Below are 20,000 nucleotides of genomic sequence, written 5' to 3'. Positions count from 1 at the left end.
AACCAATTTTCACATTAAACCAACTTAATCTAAAATGTTTTAGTCCAATATTCCATTAACCATAAGCAAAAAACCAATTTTCAAATTAAACCAACTTAATCTACAATGTTTTAGTCCAATATTACATCAACCATAAGCAAAAAAACCAATTTTCTTATTAAACCAACTTAATCTAAAATGTTTTAGTCCAATATTACATTAACCATAAACAAAAAGCCAATTGTCACATAAAACCAACTTAATCTAAAATGTTTTAGTCCAATATTCCATTAACCATAAGCAAAAAAAACCAAACTTGAGAAATGACTGGACAAGGACATAATTCCGTGGGTCCGAACATGCATAAAACGCTAGCAGACTGTGTTAAAATTCCAAGAACAATTCAGTGTTACGCATATCCAGGAACTTCAAGCAGTTCATAACCAGTTTACAATACAGAACCAAAGACTTCGGAGACAACAAATCTCCTGCAAAAAGCTGAACAGGATTTCAAAATACAACCACACATCGCTAGTCACAAGTGTTGTTGTTAACTTACACAGCACACAATGCCGTGGGCACACAGCTCGAGATCGATTAGACAATTAAATCTTCGCTACGAGATCTGGTACATACTTCGTCTCACACCGCCACCCTGTGGTAGGGGTGTAAGAATACTACCACCTTAGGTGGTGCGTGTCGTAAAAGGCGACTCAAAGGCCAGTTGCTGCCTTGCAGTCTTACTTTTTTAGTAAAAGACTAGGCCCACCGCCAATAACTGTGGAAACTACTGCTTCCTGCAGCCTAACGTTTTATTAAAAGGCTAGGCCCGCCGCCAATAACTGTGGAAACTGCTGCCTTGCCGTCTTACTTTTTAGTCAAAGGCTAGGCCCACTGCCAATAACTGTGGAAACTGCTACCTTGCAGTCTTACGTTTTCTTAAAAGGCTAGGCCCACGGCCAATAACTGTGGAAACTACTGCCTTGCAGTCTTACTTTTTAGTCAAAAGGCTAGGCCCACCGCCAATAACAGTGGAAACTGCTACCTTGCAGACTTACGTTTTATTAAAGGCTAGTCCCACCGCCAATAACTGTGGAAACTGCTACCTTGCAGTCTTACTTTTTAGTCAAAGGCTAGGCCCACTGCCAATAACTGTGGAAACTGCTACCTTGCAGTCAGTACGTTTTAGTCAAAGGCTAGGCACGCCGCCAATAACTGTGGAAACTGCTGCCTTGCAGTCTTACTTTTTAGTCAAAGGCTAGGCCCACTGCCAATAACTGTGGAAACTGCTACCTTGCAGTCTTACGTTTTAGTCAAAGGCTGGGCCCACTGACAATAACAGCTGAAACTGCTACCTTGCAGTCTTAATTTTTAGTCAAAGGCAATGCCCACTGCCAATAACTATGGAAACTGCTACCTTGCAGTCTTACGTTTTAGTCAAAGGCTAGGCCCGCTGCCAATAACTATGGAAACTGCTACCTTGCAGTCTTACGTTTTAGTCAAAGGCTAGGCCCGCTGCCAATAACTGTGGAAACTGCTACCTTGCAGTCTTACTTTTTAGTCAAAGGCTAGGGCCACTGCCAATAACTGTGGAAACTGTTACCTTGCAGTCTTACGTTTTAGTCAAAGGCTAGGCCAACTACTAATAACTGCGGAAACTGCTACCTTGCAGTCTTAATTTTTAGTCAAAGGCTAGGCCCACTGCCAGTAACTGTGGAAACTGCTACCTTGCAGTCTTACTTTTTAGTCAAAGGCTAGGCCCGCCGCCAATAACTGTGGAAACTGCTATCTTGCCAACTTACTTTTTAGTCAAAGGCTAGGCCCACTGCCAATAACTGTGGAAAGTAGTCAAACTACTGTGGAAGTAGTCAAACTACTGCTTCCTGCAGCCCTTACGTTTTATTAAAAAGAGCTACGCCCGCCGCCAATAACTGTGAAAGCTGCTGCTTACCCGTCCTTACTTTTTTTAGTCAAAGCTTAGTCCCCACTGCCAATAACTGTGGAACAACTTCTCCTTGCAGTCTTATGTTTTATTAAAAGGCTAGGCCCGATGCCAATAACTGTGGAAACTATTGCCTTGCAGTCTTACTTTTAAATCAAAGGCTAGACCCACCGCCAATAACAGTGGAAACTGCTACCTTGCAGTCTTACGTTTTATTAAAGGCTAGTCCCACCGCCAATAACTGTGGAAACTACTGCCTTGCAGTCTTACTTTTTAAAGTCAAAGGCTGGGAGGCCCGCCGCCAATAACTGTGGAAACTACAGCCTTGCTCTACGTTTTATTTAAAAAAGAAAGGTAGGCCCCAAAGAATAATGTGGCAGCTTAAACGTTTTTATAAAAGCTAGGCACCTGCCAATAAATGTAGAACTGCTACTTGCAGTCCTTTACGTTTTAGTCAAAGGCTGGGCCCACTGACAATAACTGCTGAAACTGCTACCTTGCAGTCTTCCGTTTTATTCAAAGGCTAGGCCCACTGCCAATAACTGTGGAAACTGCTACCTTGCAGTCTTACTTTTTAGTCAAAGGCTAGGCCCACTGCCAATAACTGTGGAAACTGCTACCTTGCAGTCTTACGTTTTAGTCAAAGGCTAGGCCCGCCGCCAATAACTGTGGAAACTGCTGCCTTGCAGTCTTACTTTTTAGTCAAAGGCTAGGCCCACTGCCAATAACTGTGGAAACTGCTACCTTGCAGTCTTACTTTTTTGTTTTAGTCAAAGGCTGGGCCCACTGACAATAACAGCTGAAAACTGCTACCTTGCAGTCTTAATTTTAGTCAAAGGCAATGCCCACTGCCAATAACTATGGAAACTGCTACCTTGCAGTCTTACGTTTTAGTCAAAGGCTAGGCCCGCTGCCAATAACGTGGGAAACTGCTGCCTTGCAGTCTTACTTTTAGTCAAAGGCTAGGGCCACTGCCAATAACTGTGGAAACTGTTACCTTGCAGTCTTACGTTTTAGTCAAAGGCTAGGCCAACTACCAATAACTGCAGAAACTGCTACCTTGCAGTCTTAATTTTAGTCAAAGGCTAGGCCACTGACAGTAACTGTGGAAACTGCTACCTTGCAGTCTTACTTTTTAGTCAAAGGCTAGGCCCGCCGCCAATAACTGTGGAAACTGCTGCCTTGCAGTCTTACTTTTTAGTCAAAGGCTAGGCCCACTGCCAATAACTGTGGAAAGTAGTCAAACTACTGTGGAAGTAGTCAAACTACTGCTTCCTGCAGCCTTACGTTTTATTAAAAGGCTACGCCCGCCGCCAATAACTGTGAAAACTGCTGCCTTGCCGTCTTACTTTTTAGTCAAAGGCTAGACCCACCGCCAATAACTGTGGAAACTGCTACCTTGCAGTCTTATCTTTTAATAAAAGGCTAGGCCCGACGCCAATAACTGTGGAAACTGCTGCCTTGCAGTCTTACTTTTCTTTTAAATCAAAGCTAGACCCACCGCCAATAACAGTCGAAACTGCTACCTTGCAGTCTTACGTTTTATTAAAGGCTAGTCCCACCGCCAATAACTGTGGAAACTACTGCCTTGCACTCTTACTTTTTAAAGTCAAAGGCTAGGCCCGCTGCCAATAACTGTGGAAACTACTGCCTTGCAGTCTTACGTTTTATGAAAAGGCTAGGCCCACTGCCAATAAATGTGGAAACTGCTACCTTGCAGTCTTACGTTTTAGTCAAAGGCTGGGCCCACTGACAATAACTGTGGAAACTGATATCTTCCAGTCTTAATTATTAGTCAAAGGCTGGGCCCCACTGCAATAACTGTGGAAAACTGCTACCTTGCAGTCTTACGTTTTAGTCAAAGGCTAGGCCGCCGCCAATAACTGTGGAAACTGCTGCCTTGCAGTCTTACTTTTTAGTCAAAGGCTAGGCCCACTGCCAATAACTGTGGAAACTGCTACCTTGCAGTCTTACGTTTTAGTCAAAGGCTAGGCCCACTGCCAATAACTGTGGAAACTGCTACCTTCCAGTCTTACGTTTTAGTCAAAGGCTAGGCCCACTGCCAATAACTGTGGAAACTGCTACCTTGGTAGTCTTAAGTTTTAGTCAAAGGCTAGGCCCGCCGCCAATAACTGTCGAAACTACTGTCTTGCACTCTTTCGTTTTATTAAAAGGCTAGGCCCATGGACAATAACTTTGGAAACTGCTACCTTGCAGTCTTATTTTTAGTCAAAGGCTAGGCCCGCCGCCAATAACTGTGGAAACAAAAATACTGCCTTGCAGTCTTACATTATATTAAAAGGCTAGGCCCACTGCCAATAACTATGGAAAAATGCTACCTTGCAGTCAGTACATTTTAGTCAAAGGCTAGGGCCCGCCGCCAATAGAAACTGTGGAAACTGTTTTTGCCTTGCAGGTCTTACTGTTTTTAGCTCAAAGGCTAGGCCACTGGCCAATAACTGTGGAAACTGCCCTAACCTCCTTGCAGTCTTAACGTGTTAGTCAAAAAGGGCTTGGGCCCACCCTGACAATAACTGCTGAAAACAGCTACCGTTCGCAGTCTTACTTTTTAGTCAAAGGCTAGGCCCACTGCCAATAACTGTGGACAACATGCTACCTTGTCCAGTCTTATGTTTTAGTATCAAAGGGCTAGGCCACCCGCTGCCAATAAACTGTGGAAAAAACAGTTGCCTTGTACAGTCTTAATTTTTAGTCAAAAGGCCTAGGCCCAAATGCCAAATAACTGTGGAAAACTGCTACCTTGCCAGTCTTAACATTTTTTTAGTCAAAGGCTGTGGGCCACCCACTGACCAATAACTGCTTGGAAACCTGCTACCTTGCAGTTCTTCCATTGTATTAAAGGCTTAGGCCCACTGCCAATAACTGTGGAAACGCGCTTACCTTGCAGTTCTTATGTTTTTAGTCAAAGGCTAGGGCCCACTGCCAATAACTGTGGAAAACTGCTACCTTGCAGTCTTACTTTTTTTAGTCCCAAAGGCTGGGGCACAACTGACAATAACTGCTAGAAACTGCTAACCCTTGCAGTCTTCTGTTTAGGTCAAAGGTCTACGGCCCGCTTACGGAAATAAACTGAAACTGGGAAACTGCTACCATTGCAGTCTTTACTTTTTAGTCAAAGGCTATGGCCCAGCCGCCAATAACTGTGGAAACTGATGCCATGCAGTCCTTCTGTTTTAGTCAAAGGCTAGGCCCCCCTCGCCCACTGCCTAATAACTGCGTGGAAACAACGCTACCTTTCGCAGTCTTACTTTTTAGTCAAAGGCAAGGCCCGACCTGACCAATAACTGTAGAAAACTGCTGCCATTGCAGTCCTTACTTTTTAGTCCAAAGGCTCAGGCCCCACTGCCAACTAATCTGTGGGCAAACTGCTACCATTGCAGTCTTAACGTTTTAGTCACAAAGGCCAAGGCCCGCCCGCCAATAACTAGTAGAAACTGCTAACCTATTCGTCTTACGTTTTTTAGTCAAAGGCTAGGGCCCACCCCCTGCCAATAAAACTGTGGAAAAACCCTGCCTACCTTGACAGTTCTTACGTTTTAGTCAAAGGGCAAGGCCCGCCGCCAATAAAACTGTGGGAAACTACTGATACCTTGGCAGTCTTTCCGTTTTAGTCAAAAGGCTAGGCCCACTGCCAATAAACCTGTGGAAACTGCTACCAATTGCAGTCTTCCCGTTTTTAGTCAAAGGCTAAGGCCCACTCGCCAATAACTGTGGAAGGAAACTGCTTGCCTTGCCAGTCTTCCGTTTTGAGTCAAAGGCTATGGCCAACTACCAATAACTGTGGAAACTGCCTACCTTGCAGTCCTTCCGTTTTAGGTCAAAGGCTTAGTGGCCCAACTGGCCAATAACTGTTTGGAAAACTGCTACCTTGCCAGTCCTTTCTGTTTTAGTCAAAGCTATGGCACCCACTGCCAATAACTTGTGGAACAAACTGCTACCCGTTGCAGTCTTCTGTTTTAGTCAAAGGCTAGGGCCACTGCCAATCAACCCCTTCTGGAAACTGCTACTCCTTACAGGTCTTCTGTTTTAGTCAAAGGCTAGGCCCACTGCCAATAACTTGTGGGAAACTGCTACCTTGCAGTCTTTCTGGTTTTAGTCAAAGGCTAGGCCCAACTCGCCAATAAACTGTTTGGAAACTGCTACCGTTGCAGTCTTCTGTTTTAGTCAAAGGCTAGGGCCCACTGCCCAATAACTGTTTGGAAACTGCTACCTTGCAGTCTTCTGTTTAGTCAAAGGGCTTAGGGCCCACTGCCAATAAACTGTTGGAAACTGCTGCCTTGCAGTCTTCCGTTTTTAGTACCAAAGAAAGGCTGAGGCCCACCTGCCAATAACTGGTGGAAACTGCCTACCTCCTTGCAGTTCTTCCGTTTTAGTTCAAAGGCTTGAGGCCAACTACCAATAACTGTGGAAAACTGCCCTACTTTGCAGTCTTCACCGTTTTAAGTCAAAGGCTAGGCCACCCACTGCCAAATAACTGATGGAAACCTGATACCGATTGCAGTCTTACGTTTTAGTCAAACGCTAGCCCCGCCGCCAATAACTGTGGAAACTGCTGCCTTGCAGTCTTACTTTTTAGTCAAAGGCTAGGCCCACTGCCAATAACTGTGGAAACTGCTACCTTGCAGTCTTACTTTTTAGTCAAAGGCTAGGCCCACTGCCAATAACTGTGGAAACTGCTACCTTGCAGTCTTACTTTTTAGTCAAAGGCTGGGGCCACTGACAATCAAAACTGCTGAACTGCTACCTTGCAGTCTTCTGTTTTAGTCAAAGGCTAGGCCCGCTGGAAATAACTGTGGAAACTGCTACCTTGCAGTCTTACTTTTTTAGTCAAAGGCTAGGCTGCCGCCAACAATAACTGTGGACTGCTGCCTTGCGTCTTACTTTTTAGTCAAAGGCTAGGCCCCGCCGCCATAACTGTGGAAACTGCTGCCTTGCAGTCTTACTTTTTAGTCAAAGGCTAGGCCCGCCGCCAATAACTGTGGAAACTGCTACCTTGCAGTCTTACTTTTTAGTCAAAGGCTAGCCCCGCCGCCAATAACTGTGGGAAATGCCCCTAGCCTTGCCAGTCTTAACTTTTAGTCAAAGGCTAGCCCCGGCCGCCAATAAACTGGGTAGAAATGCTGCCTTGCAGTCTTCTGTTTTAGTTAAAGGCTAGGCCCACTGCCAATAACTGTGGAAACTGCTACCTTGCAGTCTTACGTTTTAGTCAAAGGCTAGGCCCGCCGCCAATAACTGTGGAAACTGCTGCCTTGCAGTCTTACTTTTTAGTCAAAGGCTAGGCCCACTGCCAATAACTGTGGAAACTGCTACCTTGCAGTCTTACTTTTTAGTCAAAGGCTAGGCCCACTGCCAATAACTGTGGAAACTGCTACCTTGCAGTCTTACATTTTATTCAAAGGCTAGGCCCGCCGCCAATAACTGTGGTTGATGACAGCAAGGGCATGCGGTCGTAAAAACCCTTTTGCCAGACAATAAACCATGCCTGATGTTGTAAGGAGAGGCGCATCAGGCAAACCGACCGCTTAATGTAGGGATAACAGTGGGAAAGAAGACATAGACTCACACCTGCATTTAGAGATTCATGTCCAAAAGCCTAACGGTCAGCAACATCAGTACCAAAATCAGTTAAATTAAGTTTAGACTCTTGAATGCCACGTACCTGGTCAGATAAATCTGAGAGGATATCTTTAGTACCCAGTTATTGCCAGTTAACAAAGTCGCTTTCAGGAAAACAAAACTACATTTAAGGTGAACAAGAGCTTAAATGCAAACTTTCAGCAATCACTATTACCAATAGCTGGCAGTATATCGTTTCTAAATGTTTAGAAGGTAAACACTATGAAAAAAGGATACGTACAGAATGTAGGAAAACGTACCCCCTGACATGTCGGAAGGTAAGGGGATAAACCGGACAAAAACTTACCCACTCAGTCTAGGTTGTGCAAGATCTTGGTAGTGACCTCTAGAACAAAAGCAAAGCCGTCGACAAAAACTAATCTCCGTCCAAAGACGTAATCTATAAATATTGATCACCATTCAAAACAGTGCACAAACTCCAAGCTCTTTTCAGAGTAGTGTATAAAGACCATTCATATCGAAGCAGTTTAAACAGACCAGTCTCGGTTACAACAACAGAACACAAACTAGTAATTCTGGGTTCGAATCAGTCTATTAAGACTATTCACGGCTCGAAACAGACGAAACGCTCGGATATCAGAGGAATACCCGAGAATAATAAAGGACGAGAAAAGACGGCCCCACCAACCCAGCTCTGAGGATAATTCAAACAGAGCTGAAACAATTCCCGAGAAAGCAAACATGCTGAATAAGCAATTTAGCCCGGCATGCGCACAGGAAATAACCCAGCAAGGAACTCATAATCCATGAAGGAGCGCTTATACGAAAGTTAATGAAGACTCGTAAAAGTAGATTTCATAAATGAATATCAAGATTTAAAAAAAAGTAATTGCAATGTTATACTGCACATTAGTTTAATGCTTACTGCCACACTTAATGCATATGCTTACGTTCTTATTATGGACGCTATAAGGATTTTATAGGATAGGATGACATGAATTCCTAAGTACTGACTAAACGGCAGGCGGAAGGATTCCGTAACTATGTCAAATTAAGAAAGTCTATAAAATTTGTCTATTTTCCTTTAGTCATATAACCTCTTTTCATCCAAGAATCAAGCCTGCCGCTTTCCTTGGAATACGACACTACTATTTTTCTCCATCATTATTTCTCGGGGGAAAACATTTAATGGGACGCTTGAGATGCTGAGATGGTTCTAGATTCACAAGGTTCCTTGACCGAGTAGGCGTCACAAAATCCACAGTGGGCGTGAGAACTTCGAAAGAAAAGACAGAAAGGAGAAGAAATCGTCTAAATCTGTAATTTTCCATATCGTCTGAAAGAATTCTGTTCTGGATATAAATCCTAGCAATGGGCACCTTCAGTCATTCGGCGATTAAGAGGGTTGGAGTGGTTGGACAGCAAAATAAGGCATCCAGATAATAAAGGAGATGAAGTACATAGTTCTAAAGGAAATCCCTCACCGTTGCTCTAAGATAATAGTTAGGAAAGTAATCTTAGTTTATCCAAACCAATGACCTGATTAACAGCTCTCCTAAGGCTGGCCCGAGGGATTAAATATTTTTACGTGGCTGGGAACCAATTGGTTACCTAGCAACGGGACATACAACTTATTGTGGGATTCGAGAAATTAACTTCTAATTACCAGAAACAAATTCCTCTGACTCTACGTTGGTAGAGTGGGGAATCGAACTCGGGAATACCGAATCGGCAGGCGAGCACGTAAACCACTCGTCCAACGAGGAACTATAGCAGATTCACATCACCCGTGCTTCTGATGTCTAGGCCCGTCCCTTACGACGCTCCTGAATGTCTGTTGATAAGCCAATCACAAGGTTGGAAATTTTCAGTCCCTCTCGAGAGTTCACATGGGCAGGATGTATGTTTCACCTCTCCTGAGGGATACGTCTCTCAAAAGAATCCCTCAGGAGAGGTAGAACATGCATCCCGCCTATGTGAACTCTCTTGAGAGCTGAGAATTTCCAGCCCTGTGATAGGCTTATCAACAGCCAATCAGGAGCGTCGTAAGGGACCGGCCAAGACATCAGATACACGGTTACAGTGAATCTACTATAGTAATAGTTAGAGAGACTGAACAGCAAAATGGCAGATGCGACTCGGGAATGGGGTCAAATAAGGTTAAAAAGTGGCTGAAGTTAGGATCCGAAGAGAAGATACAAACGCCCTTCAATACTGCCTACACCGCACCATGTGAGGCGCACTGACGACCCTACTCCCTTACGAGACCGTCTTTGTGACAAAATGATTTAGACAGATCTTGATATATTTTAAGTTTTCTTGTTATGAATAATTTCGCGTTTCTGCTAATCAGATCATTTTTCGAAAATATAATTGTGGTTACATTTCTCAGTAATATTTCAGGTTTCATTGAGACTGAATGCACTACGAAATCATGAAACACAAATAACTTTACGAAAACATAATTTGATTTGATTTCTCTGTTTACTAAAACTGGCATCACAACACCTCGGTTATTGACACTATAAATAACATTAAATAGAAAACTAAAAGTTAATATAAATATATTTAAAAGGAGGTTCATATAACCAATATATATATATATATATATATATATATATATATATATATATATATATATATATATATATATATATATATAATCGTATCTGTAAATATATATTTGCATGTACTATACATTATACTCGTATGTACTATACATACATACTAAATATGTGTGTGATTTGAAATTTGTTGAGGGAGCCCGCCTCCCTTATGAAGATACATAACTGCTTCATATCACAAACCAGAAAAACTTCTTTCGTTCATTCGCAGATAAACACTGACGTCAAAAAACACTACAGGAATTCACTGAAACAATTTAGAACTGAACAGTACTGAAATACTGATTAAAACTTGAGGGGTCGAGATGGACTTGATATTCAGGACTATGCTCAGTTGTGTTGCGAGGCAAACGTGTTCACAGGCTGTCCAAGAGCTAGACCTCGTCCTGGCATAAAGTCAGCTTATTCTACATCAACAACAGCGACAAATGTGACATTTAAATGTAGATACATTTTACATAGCAGTCTGCGAACTGCGAATATTATTATTATATTCCGTCTACTAAAACAAGTTCACCAACTTTCACCGGAAAACACACGCCCAAAACTATCGGCCGAAACTATCTTTCCCGAGTATTTTCAAATGTTAAAGTATTTCATTCGTAAAACCAAAACCATTTGACAATATGTAATGGAGAACTTTTCTTATTTTGCGCAAAGAATAATTGTTAACTGTTTTCCAGGTGTGGGAAAACACGACCGACTGTAAAATTGTCTTCTTACTCTAATGTTAGATACAACTTTTCCGTTCGCGGAAGTTAAAGTCTCGTCAGAAATTTGTGAAAATAAATCAGTAAATACCCAGACACTGCTTTTTACTTGCCTCATCTCTACAGGGGTATATATGCCCAGGTAATTGTTATAGATCATTCCATTTACTTCAGCTTAAGACTCTGGTATCCTTGCTGAAAAGTTGTTTTGATTTGTCTAAGCAGCTGATCAGGTAGAAGTTTTGGGGAAGTTTTTAAAAATTATTATTATTGTTTTTTTATAACTTCGATTTACATTTAAGCGTCCATAAACTTCCAGATGCAATTATTCCAATGTGATATTTACGTCAAGATTTTTATTAAAAGTCAGAACCTACTAATCAATAATACTATTATTATTACGACTGATAAACTACTATTCCTTACAAATGATGATGATGAAAACTAAAATTACAATATCATTAACACTGAAATAGCTAAACAAAATTATCGCAAAACCAAACATTATATCAGAGGTCGAACATCTTGCGCCAATCATAAAGGTTCAGAGCAAACGCTACTACAAAGGTTCAATGTTAATTATTAATAATATTAATAATAACTTATTGTTATTAATGTCAGGAAGGTCACCTTTTTTTAAAATCAACTTTGTTTTGTATATTTAATGTAAAAATGATAACAAGTTCATTGCAACGAACACGAATTTCATTAAATATTTCTGATTACTAAAATGTTGCTATTTCGACTAAACAGAATTTTACTTACACGTTGACAGAACAGAAAAAGGCAAAAAGCCTATAATGATACAACTTCATCCATGATCAATTTATATTTAAAGCTACATAGTAGATATTGGCTCTACATGAAAAAATAAAAGTTTCAGCACACGTTATGCAGATTTACTATAAACGAATCCGACAGAGAGAGAGAGAGAGAAGAAGAGAGAGAGATGAGGGGAGAGACGAGAGAGAGAGAGCCGACGAGAGAGAGAGAGAGAGAGAGAGAGAGAGAGAGAGAGAGAGAGTTTACGTAAGCAAACACGTGAATCGCTCCCTTGAGCGTAGGTGAGAAAAAAATTAAAATAATAACAAAATCAAATGAGTTTATATCTCGTTGTGGCCGCTGTGATTGACACGGTAACCACGTGACCAAGGACACTTATGACTTACTGGCTAAATATACTTCACACGCACTAAGCATCTAATGCACCTGATACCCTCTACCTAAACCTGACCAACTTTCACCACTAGTGGTGTATTTGCACACTATTTACACGAGCGTATGCGCATAAAATTGCACCACCAAAGTTGGGGCAGTAGCTAAGTAGTCCAGCACCAGGCCCACGATTGCTCCGTCCGCTCTCTGGTTCGCCCAGTCGTAAATGGGTACCAGCGCCTAGTGGGGTCTAGAAAATGGGCGTGGAGCTAGCAAGCTCACTCCTAGAAAACTTACTAAAAAGCCGGAAGGACGTACGTTGCTCGCATCACATCCTCCACAGGGGAAAAAGGTGTTTGGTGAAAACGTACACGCCCAAGCGCAGGCGCGCGCACACACACACATACATACATACAGACATATTTACATGCACACACACACACATATGTATATATATATATAATCAAAACATTTTTCTATACAAATGAGAACATAATTACCACTTGTAACCATAAGCACAGTTTGTACTTGAATAACAATTAATTTTAAGTTTAGCGTTGTTCTCTTATAACATATGAGCAAGGGCAAAGCATGGTCACCTATTTACAAAAGGAAACACACGAACCACTAAATAAGTAAAAAAACAAAAGGCTTCAGTAGTATTTTGTGATAATAAAAGTTACGAGACGAAAGTTACTGTATAATTGAGCCCATTAAAAATCAGAGTCATTATTACCAGATATAATTAGCAGTGATTATTATGAAGGGAGCGGACTATACAATAGTCGCGTGAATATAAGATAAAATTATATCGTCGTAACATAAACAAAATGTTTATTTCATTTTTAATTTGAAATTTCTTTACGTGTGTCTTAGAGGTTTTTTCTTAAAAAAAAAGAGTAACATGATTAAACAATGCTATTTCCACTAAATATTTTTACATATGTAACATATGTAATAAATAATATATGTACATATGTTACATACTACGTATATTATGCCACAATAGAAAATAAAAGTCTTAAATATTAAACTACGAGGCAGATTTTGATACACACACACACACACACACACACACACACACACACACACACACACACACATATATATATATATATATATATATATAGTATTTAAATTGCACCACAAGTTATAGATTTCCTCCACATAGATGTGAATATTATAGTATGAGAGACGAGAGAGAGAAGAGGAAGAAGATGGAGAAGAGAGAGAATTCATGCAAACTATTTCCTTTGCACCTACATCAACAAATTGCACCACTATTTATTTTCAGTAAAAAAAACAGCAACAGATTCTTGTCAGAATTATTTTTAACAGTAAAATATTAATTAGATTCACCCAAAAATTTATGCAGTGCTGGTATCCTTTTATTGGTGTGATATGAATACCTTATCAGAGTCGTAAAAAGAACTGGTTTTGCTGATTGGAAAAAAATATTAAAATTTATTTCTGTAAGATGAAATGTTATGATATATATATATATATATATATATATATATATATATATATATATATATAATATATATATATATATATATACATACTACGCACACAACCACACATACACATATGTATGTATGTGTGTAATAAATTCTTCTGGTGGCTTATTTGGAAAATTGAGAATTAAGGATAGTAAGCCAACACATAAAACAAAGAGAGAGAGAGAGAGAGAGAGAGAGAGAGAGAGAGAGAGAGAGAGAGAGAGAGAGAGAGAGAGAGAGAGACTCCTTTTTTGTTTTTAATGGAAATTTCATTCATAAGTCAAGAGTAAATCCATCAATTTAATTAAATCAAACAGACAGATAGTAGGAGGAAAGAAAACACGCCACAGGTGCAAAAAAAAAAAAAAAAAAAAAAAAAAAAAAAAAACACTTCTGTTGCCAGAGGGCTTCTGTGGAGGTTGATCCTAGTAAAATCTAGCAGAGGAGGCAAACAGATAAAACAGATTAACAGGTGCCGTACCGTGTGCTGGTCAATATGCAGTTGGCGAAGGTTCTGATCATACAGTAATCTCGTCGGATCAATGTCTATGGGGGACTGGCGTCGGCCTTTGTGGCAGAGGCTCCAGTCCAGGTTGATTAAGCCCCAGAAGTCAGGACCTGCGGGAGAGGAGACAACCTTGTTTGAAAAGAAATTTAAGTAGGAGTCGTACGTGAGTTTGCATAAGTAATTCTGTTGGGGAAATTATTAAACTGATTCTTATTCGAAACTTACATTTTCCCTTTCAAGAGGACCAAGAACGGTAGTCATTATTATATATGCATGTTATAAAGACCCCTATTTTCTTACTGTACAGCATTTACCACATTCACTCTTGTCATGAACGTTTATGGAAATTACAGCAAACATTAACTTCATGACTACTAGAGCTAGCATACAAAAAGCCAAAATTATAGACAATTTACCATGCATCGTTCAAACATCCCTTATTCTTTTTAAAATGCGCACCATGATTATTCCTTTTTAAACACGAGCTATTTAAAAGCAGAGTTTCATGCCAGTGCCCCTCATTTTCTTAAGTTAGTATCACCGCCTCCCCACCCCCCTCTCTCTCTCTCTCTCTCTCTCTCTCTCTCTCTCTCTCTCTTCTGGACCAAGTGGCACACCGATTACCTAAAAGAAACTCTCTTCACCCCACGGGAGGGGTGCTGGGGAGGTTGGGGGTGGAGAGAGAGAGAGAGAGATCATTTGGGTAATTACGTGAAGTCACGGGCTGGTACGCTTGAGAAAATATCGTTGTCCGGGATCTTGAAGGACAAAAGTCTTGCTTGAGTCATAAAGTGTTTTAGTTTAATGGCCGTAGTTTTAGAGAGAGAGAGAGATGATAAAGTACCAGGTAAATGTAAGGCATATTCATTTACTTCAACTTGCGTTTCATATTCTTCTTGGCGTATTTTACAGAGAGAGAGAGAGAGAGAGAGAGAGAGAGAGAGAGAGAGAGAGAATACGAAAGAAGAAACCGAAGAAATAACAGGGAAGATGACATAAGTGGGAAGCAGAAGGAAACCGGGTGTCAGAGAGAAATGCCAAAATAAGACGCCAGAGAGAGAGAGAGAGAGAGAGAGAGAGAGAGAGAGAGAGAGAGAGAATCAACCCTCGCCATGCTTTATACTTCCCTAAGCATTAGCCAGGTCAGTCAATTACACACACACACACACACACAGGACACTGAACAACCAAGTCGCTGTAAAAGCACCCAGGTGGCTACTCTCTCTCTCTCTCTCTCTCTCTCTCTCTCTCTCTCTCTCTCTCTCTCTCTCTCTGTCCAGCCATAAGACCAGTTATTTCAACAGGAGGGGAAGGAGAAGGTAGAGAGGCTAAGTCGTTTACGAGGACCCAACTGAAGCAGCTGGGACCAATTCTTGACAGAATAAAAATGAAAGGAAAAGGAAGATGTAACTTTTCCTTTCTGATTCTGAAAATACTGTAGCTCGGTGCCGCATTTGGCATAAAACACTTACAAGAACTTCTAAATTTTTCTTTTGTTGGATACACTGAGACAGTGGCTCTTACTTTAATACAAATCACGCCACACAAAATTATCAATATATATAAATCAACTTGACAAAGACACCAAATGTATTTGCAAAGAAACTGAAAAATAACCTCGTGTACGGATGTATTTTCGCTATTAGTATAATCATAGAAAATTCATTACACCTTTATATAACACCGGAGATTGCAAATAACATTCAAAGGAAGGCGCAAACACATCAGCAAATAAGCATACAGCCGGTGAAAATTGTTTCAAAGTATCACAATCCACGTCCATGAATCACCTCGGTAAAATTATGAGAATTGCCTACAAATTCTCTCCTGAGATGAATGACCGCTGAGTATTGGCTTGGAGGGAGAGACAAAGGAAAAAAGTTAGTTTTAACTACTTTTCGCCTCTAGAGAATCAATGAAATATGAAAGGGAAAACTGGTCAGGTGATAAAACACCAGAAAAAAAGAGGTGTTGTAGTTATGTCTAAGCACATTCAGTGACAACAATTGGAACACAATGCAAAGAATCACAGAGAGGCCGTTTGCAGCTGGATAATCATGAACCAACATTAAGGTTCAAACTAAACGCTATTTGCAACTTTGTTGGAGGACTATTGCTACATCATCTGTGTATTATTTGCCGTTCCGTTTGCGAACTAATTGCGAGTTTGTTTGAACACCAATCACAACTATGTCCGAATATAATCCACAGGCTCTTTTCAACGTTAGTTAATGCTGCTACTGAACACTTTCCTACTTAGTTTAAGCAATATTCTTTGCTTAGTTTAAGCAATATAAGTATTTACTACATTTGTACAACATCCCCTGCTTCGTTCAACCTTTATTTTCAGCTTTACTGCTTCGTTTTGCGAGGACTGACAAGAAGGGTAATAACATACTAAAAGGCTCAGCCATCGCTTCGTAAAACTCGTAGGTCGAAAAAAAATATTAATAAAAAATATATTATACCTGATCAAGTCCTTGGCTTGACGTATCCACACATACGACCCAAAACCGATTATAAATTACGGATTTATCGATGGGAATAAAAGTACGTTCAAATAAAAAAGGTAAATAGTTCAAAGTAACCTTTCCTTAACTGATCAAGATGATTCTATATAGAAACAGAAAAGGGTCCAACTTCCGTGGAATAAAAAGGCAAAGAATAAAGTGAGAAAGGTTTGGGAAGAGAGCAATACTGTCCGACAGAAGATAAGAAGGTGCTCCAAAGGGCCATTAAAAGGAAAAAGAAAGTCCCTGGTGATTAACCTCTGCCTGGAAAAGCTGGAGACACAGGGCGGTTGTCAGGCGAGATTTACTTCCGGAGACAAACGCCACAAGTTCCACTCTTCAGTAATTTATGTCTCGGGCTGCAAACAATGTAGCAACAAGATAAAAAAATAAAACACCAAAAAACACCTACACTGCTAGCCACTGTCATCACAAGTTACTTTTGAACAGAGAGTAAAAATCCAAGGACATGACTGCACTTAAATGTTATTCTACACATCTTGACCATTAATAATTATATATATATATATATATATATATATATATATATATATATCAACACACATATGTATATAATGTATATATATATATATATTGTGGTGGAGAGAGAGAGAGAGAGAGAGAGAGAGAGAGCTATATTTCTATTTATAAGATGACTCAATCATCTTATAAATAGAAATATAGCTAATGTGCTTATCATTTTGATTTAATAAATGCAAGGACCATGTACCGTTATAAAGTATTTTTCCCATATATATATATATATATATATATATATATATTATATATATATATATATATATATATAAGGAAGAGATTCAAAGATATATATTACATATATATACTATTATATAATATATGGGAAAAATACTTTATAACGGTACATGGTCCATGCATTTATTAAATCAAAATGATAAGCACATTAGCTATATTTCTATTTATAAGATGATTGAGTCATCTTATAAATAGATATATAGCTCTCTCTCTCTCTCTCTCTCTCTCTCTCTCTCTCTCTCTCTCTCTCTCTCTCTCCACCACAATATATATATATATACATATGTGTGTGTATATTATATATATATATATATATATATATATATATATATATATATATATATATAATTGTGGTAATAGAGAAAGAGAGATTAAGCGAGATTTCAGATATATGATACAAAGTCACTCAAACACTTTGTAAAAATACAAATATAGCTAATGTACTCATCATTTTGATTTAGAGGCCGAATGAACATTTCCTAATCTGCCACTAACACCACTCACACTGTGAAAGACTAATCTCAAGAAGAGAATAAAATAAAAAGGCACAAGAAAATAATCACGTCTCCCTCGAATGATTAATATTATGTTACTGAAAATGAGTACGCATTCATATGGAATAACACCACTGCTAAAAGAGGAGCAAAAAAGGGGACATCAGAAAAAAAGGCTATTGAGAACTCGTGCCTCATACCTTTAAGCAAATAACCGACACATGGGCCTCCTTTACTACCCTGGGAGGGTCATCAATCATGGCCTAAATGCCGAAGACAAAAAAGAGGACAATAATGATACTGCCATGACCAATGATGGAGTGCCTCAAGTGTTGTGACGAAGTAAGCTTTTACTTTTGTGCATTTGTGTTCATTTCATCTTTGAAGATCCAAATCTCTGAGGATCCAGGTCTATGAGGATCCAAGTCTAAGAGGATCCAAGTCTATGAGGATCCAGGTCTAAAAGGATCAAAGTCTATGGAGATCCAAGACTATAAGGATCTATAGGTTGATGCGGATCCAGATATATAAACAAGGTGTATGAGGATCCAAGTCTATGAGAATCCAGGTCTATAAAGAGCTATAGGTCTATGGGGATCCAGATATATAAAGATATAGGTCTATAAGGATCCAGGTCTATGAGAATCCAATTATACGAGGATCTAGGTCTATGGGGATCCAGATATATAAGGATCCACTAGGTCTATGAGGATCCCGGTCTATGAAGATCTAGGTCTATGAGGATCCAAGTCTATGAGGATCCAAATCTATGAGGACTCAGGTATATGGAGATCCACATATATATAAGGATCCAGATCTATGAGGATCCATGTCTATGAGGAGGCAGATCCTTAAGGATCCAGATGTATATGAAGATCTATGCCTATGAGAATTCAGAGATATAAGGATCCAGGTCAATGCAGATCCTGATCTATGAGGATCAAGGTCTATATATATATATTATATAATATATATATATAATATAATTATATATATATATATTTAATATATTATATATATTTAGCTAATGAGGATCTACAACTATGAGGATCCACGTCTATAAGGCTCCAAATCTATAAGATCAAGGTATATGAGGATCCAAATCTATGAGGTTCTATGTCTAGAGTTCCTTCAGAGTCAAGTTACACAATTTTCCTCTTGGGTCTTCATCGTGTCCAGGATACAAAAGGACACATCTACCAAGTACCAGCCGTCTCTACATTTTAAAAAAATGAGGCGAAACCTCTACAAAATAAAAATTCTAGATTTCACTATGGGTAAATACCTTTACCAATACTGTATATATATATATATATATATATATATATAGATATATATATATATATATATATATATATATATATGTATATATATATATATATATATATATATATATATATATATATATATATATATATATATATATAATTAACCGCACAGGACGCTGGTACCCATTAATAGTCGGGCGAACTATACTCTGTTTTTTTCCATCTGTCCATCCGCCTGTAGTGTTTTCGTATGGTAACACTGCGTCCCAGGCTCTAAATAGTTACGCTACGAGTAAGTTTTAGGTAAATAAAAGGATATCTGGGTGTACATTTGCAATTGAAAAGTGTTTTAATAATTTACTGTATTCGAATTACACCGTTAATATTCAAATAGGACATCATTATAATTGTTGAATGTAAGCTGAATGTAACTATCTAGAGCCCGGGACGCAGTGTTACCATACGGCAAACACCATCAGGTCGGGAGGACAGATGAAAAAAAACAGAGTATAGTTGGCAACAGGCTGCGTTTATATGCAGGATACACAAGGCATATGTGTGTGTATGCATGTACACATTTTTCCCCAAAAATGGATGGTTCTGGAAGGTGCCAACATTCCGTTTTCCAGCAAAACCGCGGGGATGGGGTTGCTAGCCACACGCCCTGTCCTACGGATATTCTTTGTAAATGGCTTCTGGGATTTTTTGTTGGATATGTGAATGTAAACGGAAAAATTAAAATAAAAAAAATGCAATGATGCCAATAGAAAGAAAAAGTTTAATCTGGTAAAAGTCTGAGAGTTAAATTTTATATTGAACAATGAGTGACAAATCAATTTGACAAGAAAAGACTGAGAGGAAAGCTCGGAAAAGTGATCGCCTGAAAAAGAAATATTAAATATCCGAATGAGAAAAATGATGCAGAAAAAATTTATA

At 39.4% G+C, this 20,000-nt stretch overlaps 1 protein-coding gene across 1 annotated transcript in view; it reads right to left on the bottom strand.

Moving 5' to 3' along the window:
* LOC135222903 (putative carbonic anhydrase-like protein 2) overlaps nucleotides 1-20,000 on the bottom strand; it is a 389,285-nt gene that overhangs the window by 52,478 nt on the left and 316,807 nt on the right. Inside the window, exon 3 of the mRNA XM_064261295.1 lies at nucleotides 13,992-14,128. Coding sequence (XP_064117365.1) covers nucleotides 13,992-14,128 — 137 coding nt within the window. The remainder of the gene's footprint in view (nucleotides 1-13,991; nucleotides 14,129-20,000) is intronic.

Source organism: Macrobrachium nipponense, chromosome 8, assembly GCF_015104395.2.
Source record: "Macrobrachium nipponense isolate FS-2020 chromosome 8, ASM1510439v2, whole genome shotgun sequence".
Classification (NCBI taxonomy): domain Eukaryota; kingdom Metazoa; phylum Arthropoda; class Malacostraca; order Decapoda; family Palaemonidae; genus Macrobrachium; species Macrobrachium nipponense.
This window is presented reverse-complemented; position numbering and strand designations above follow the sequence as displayed.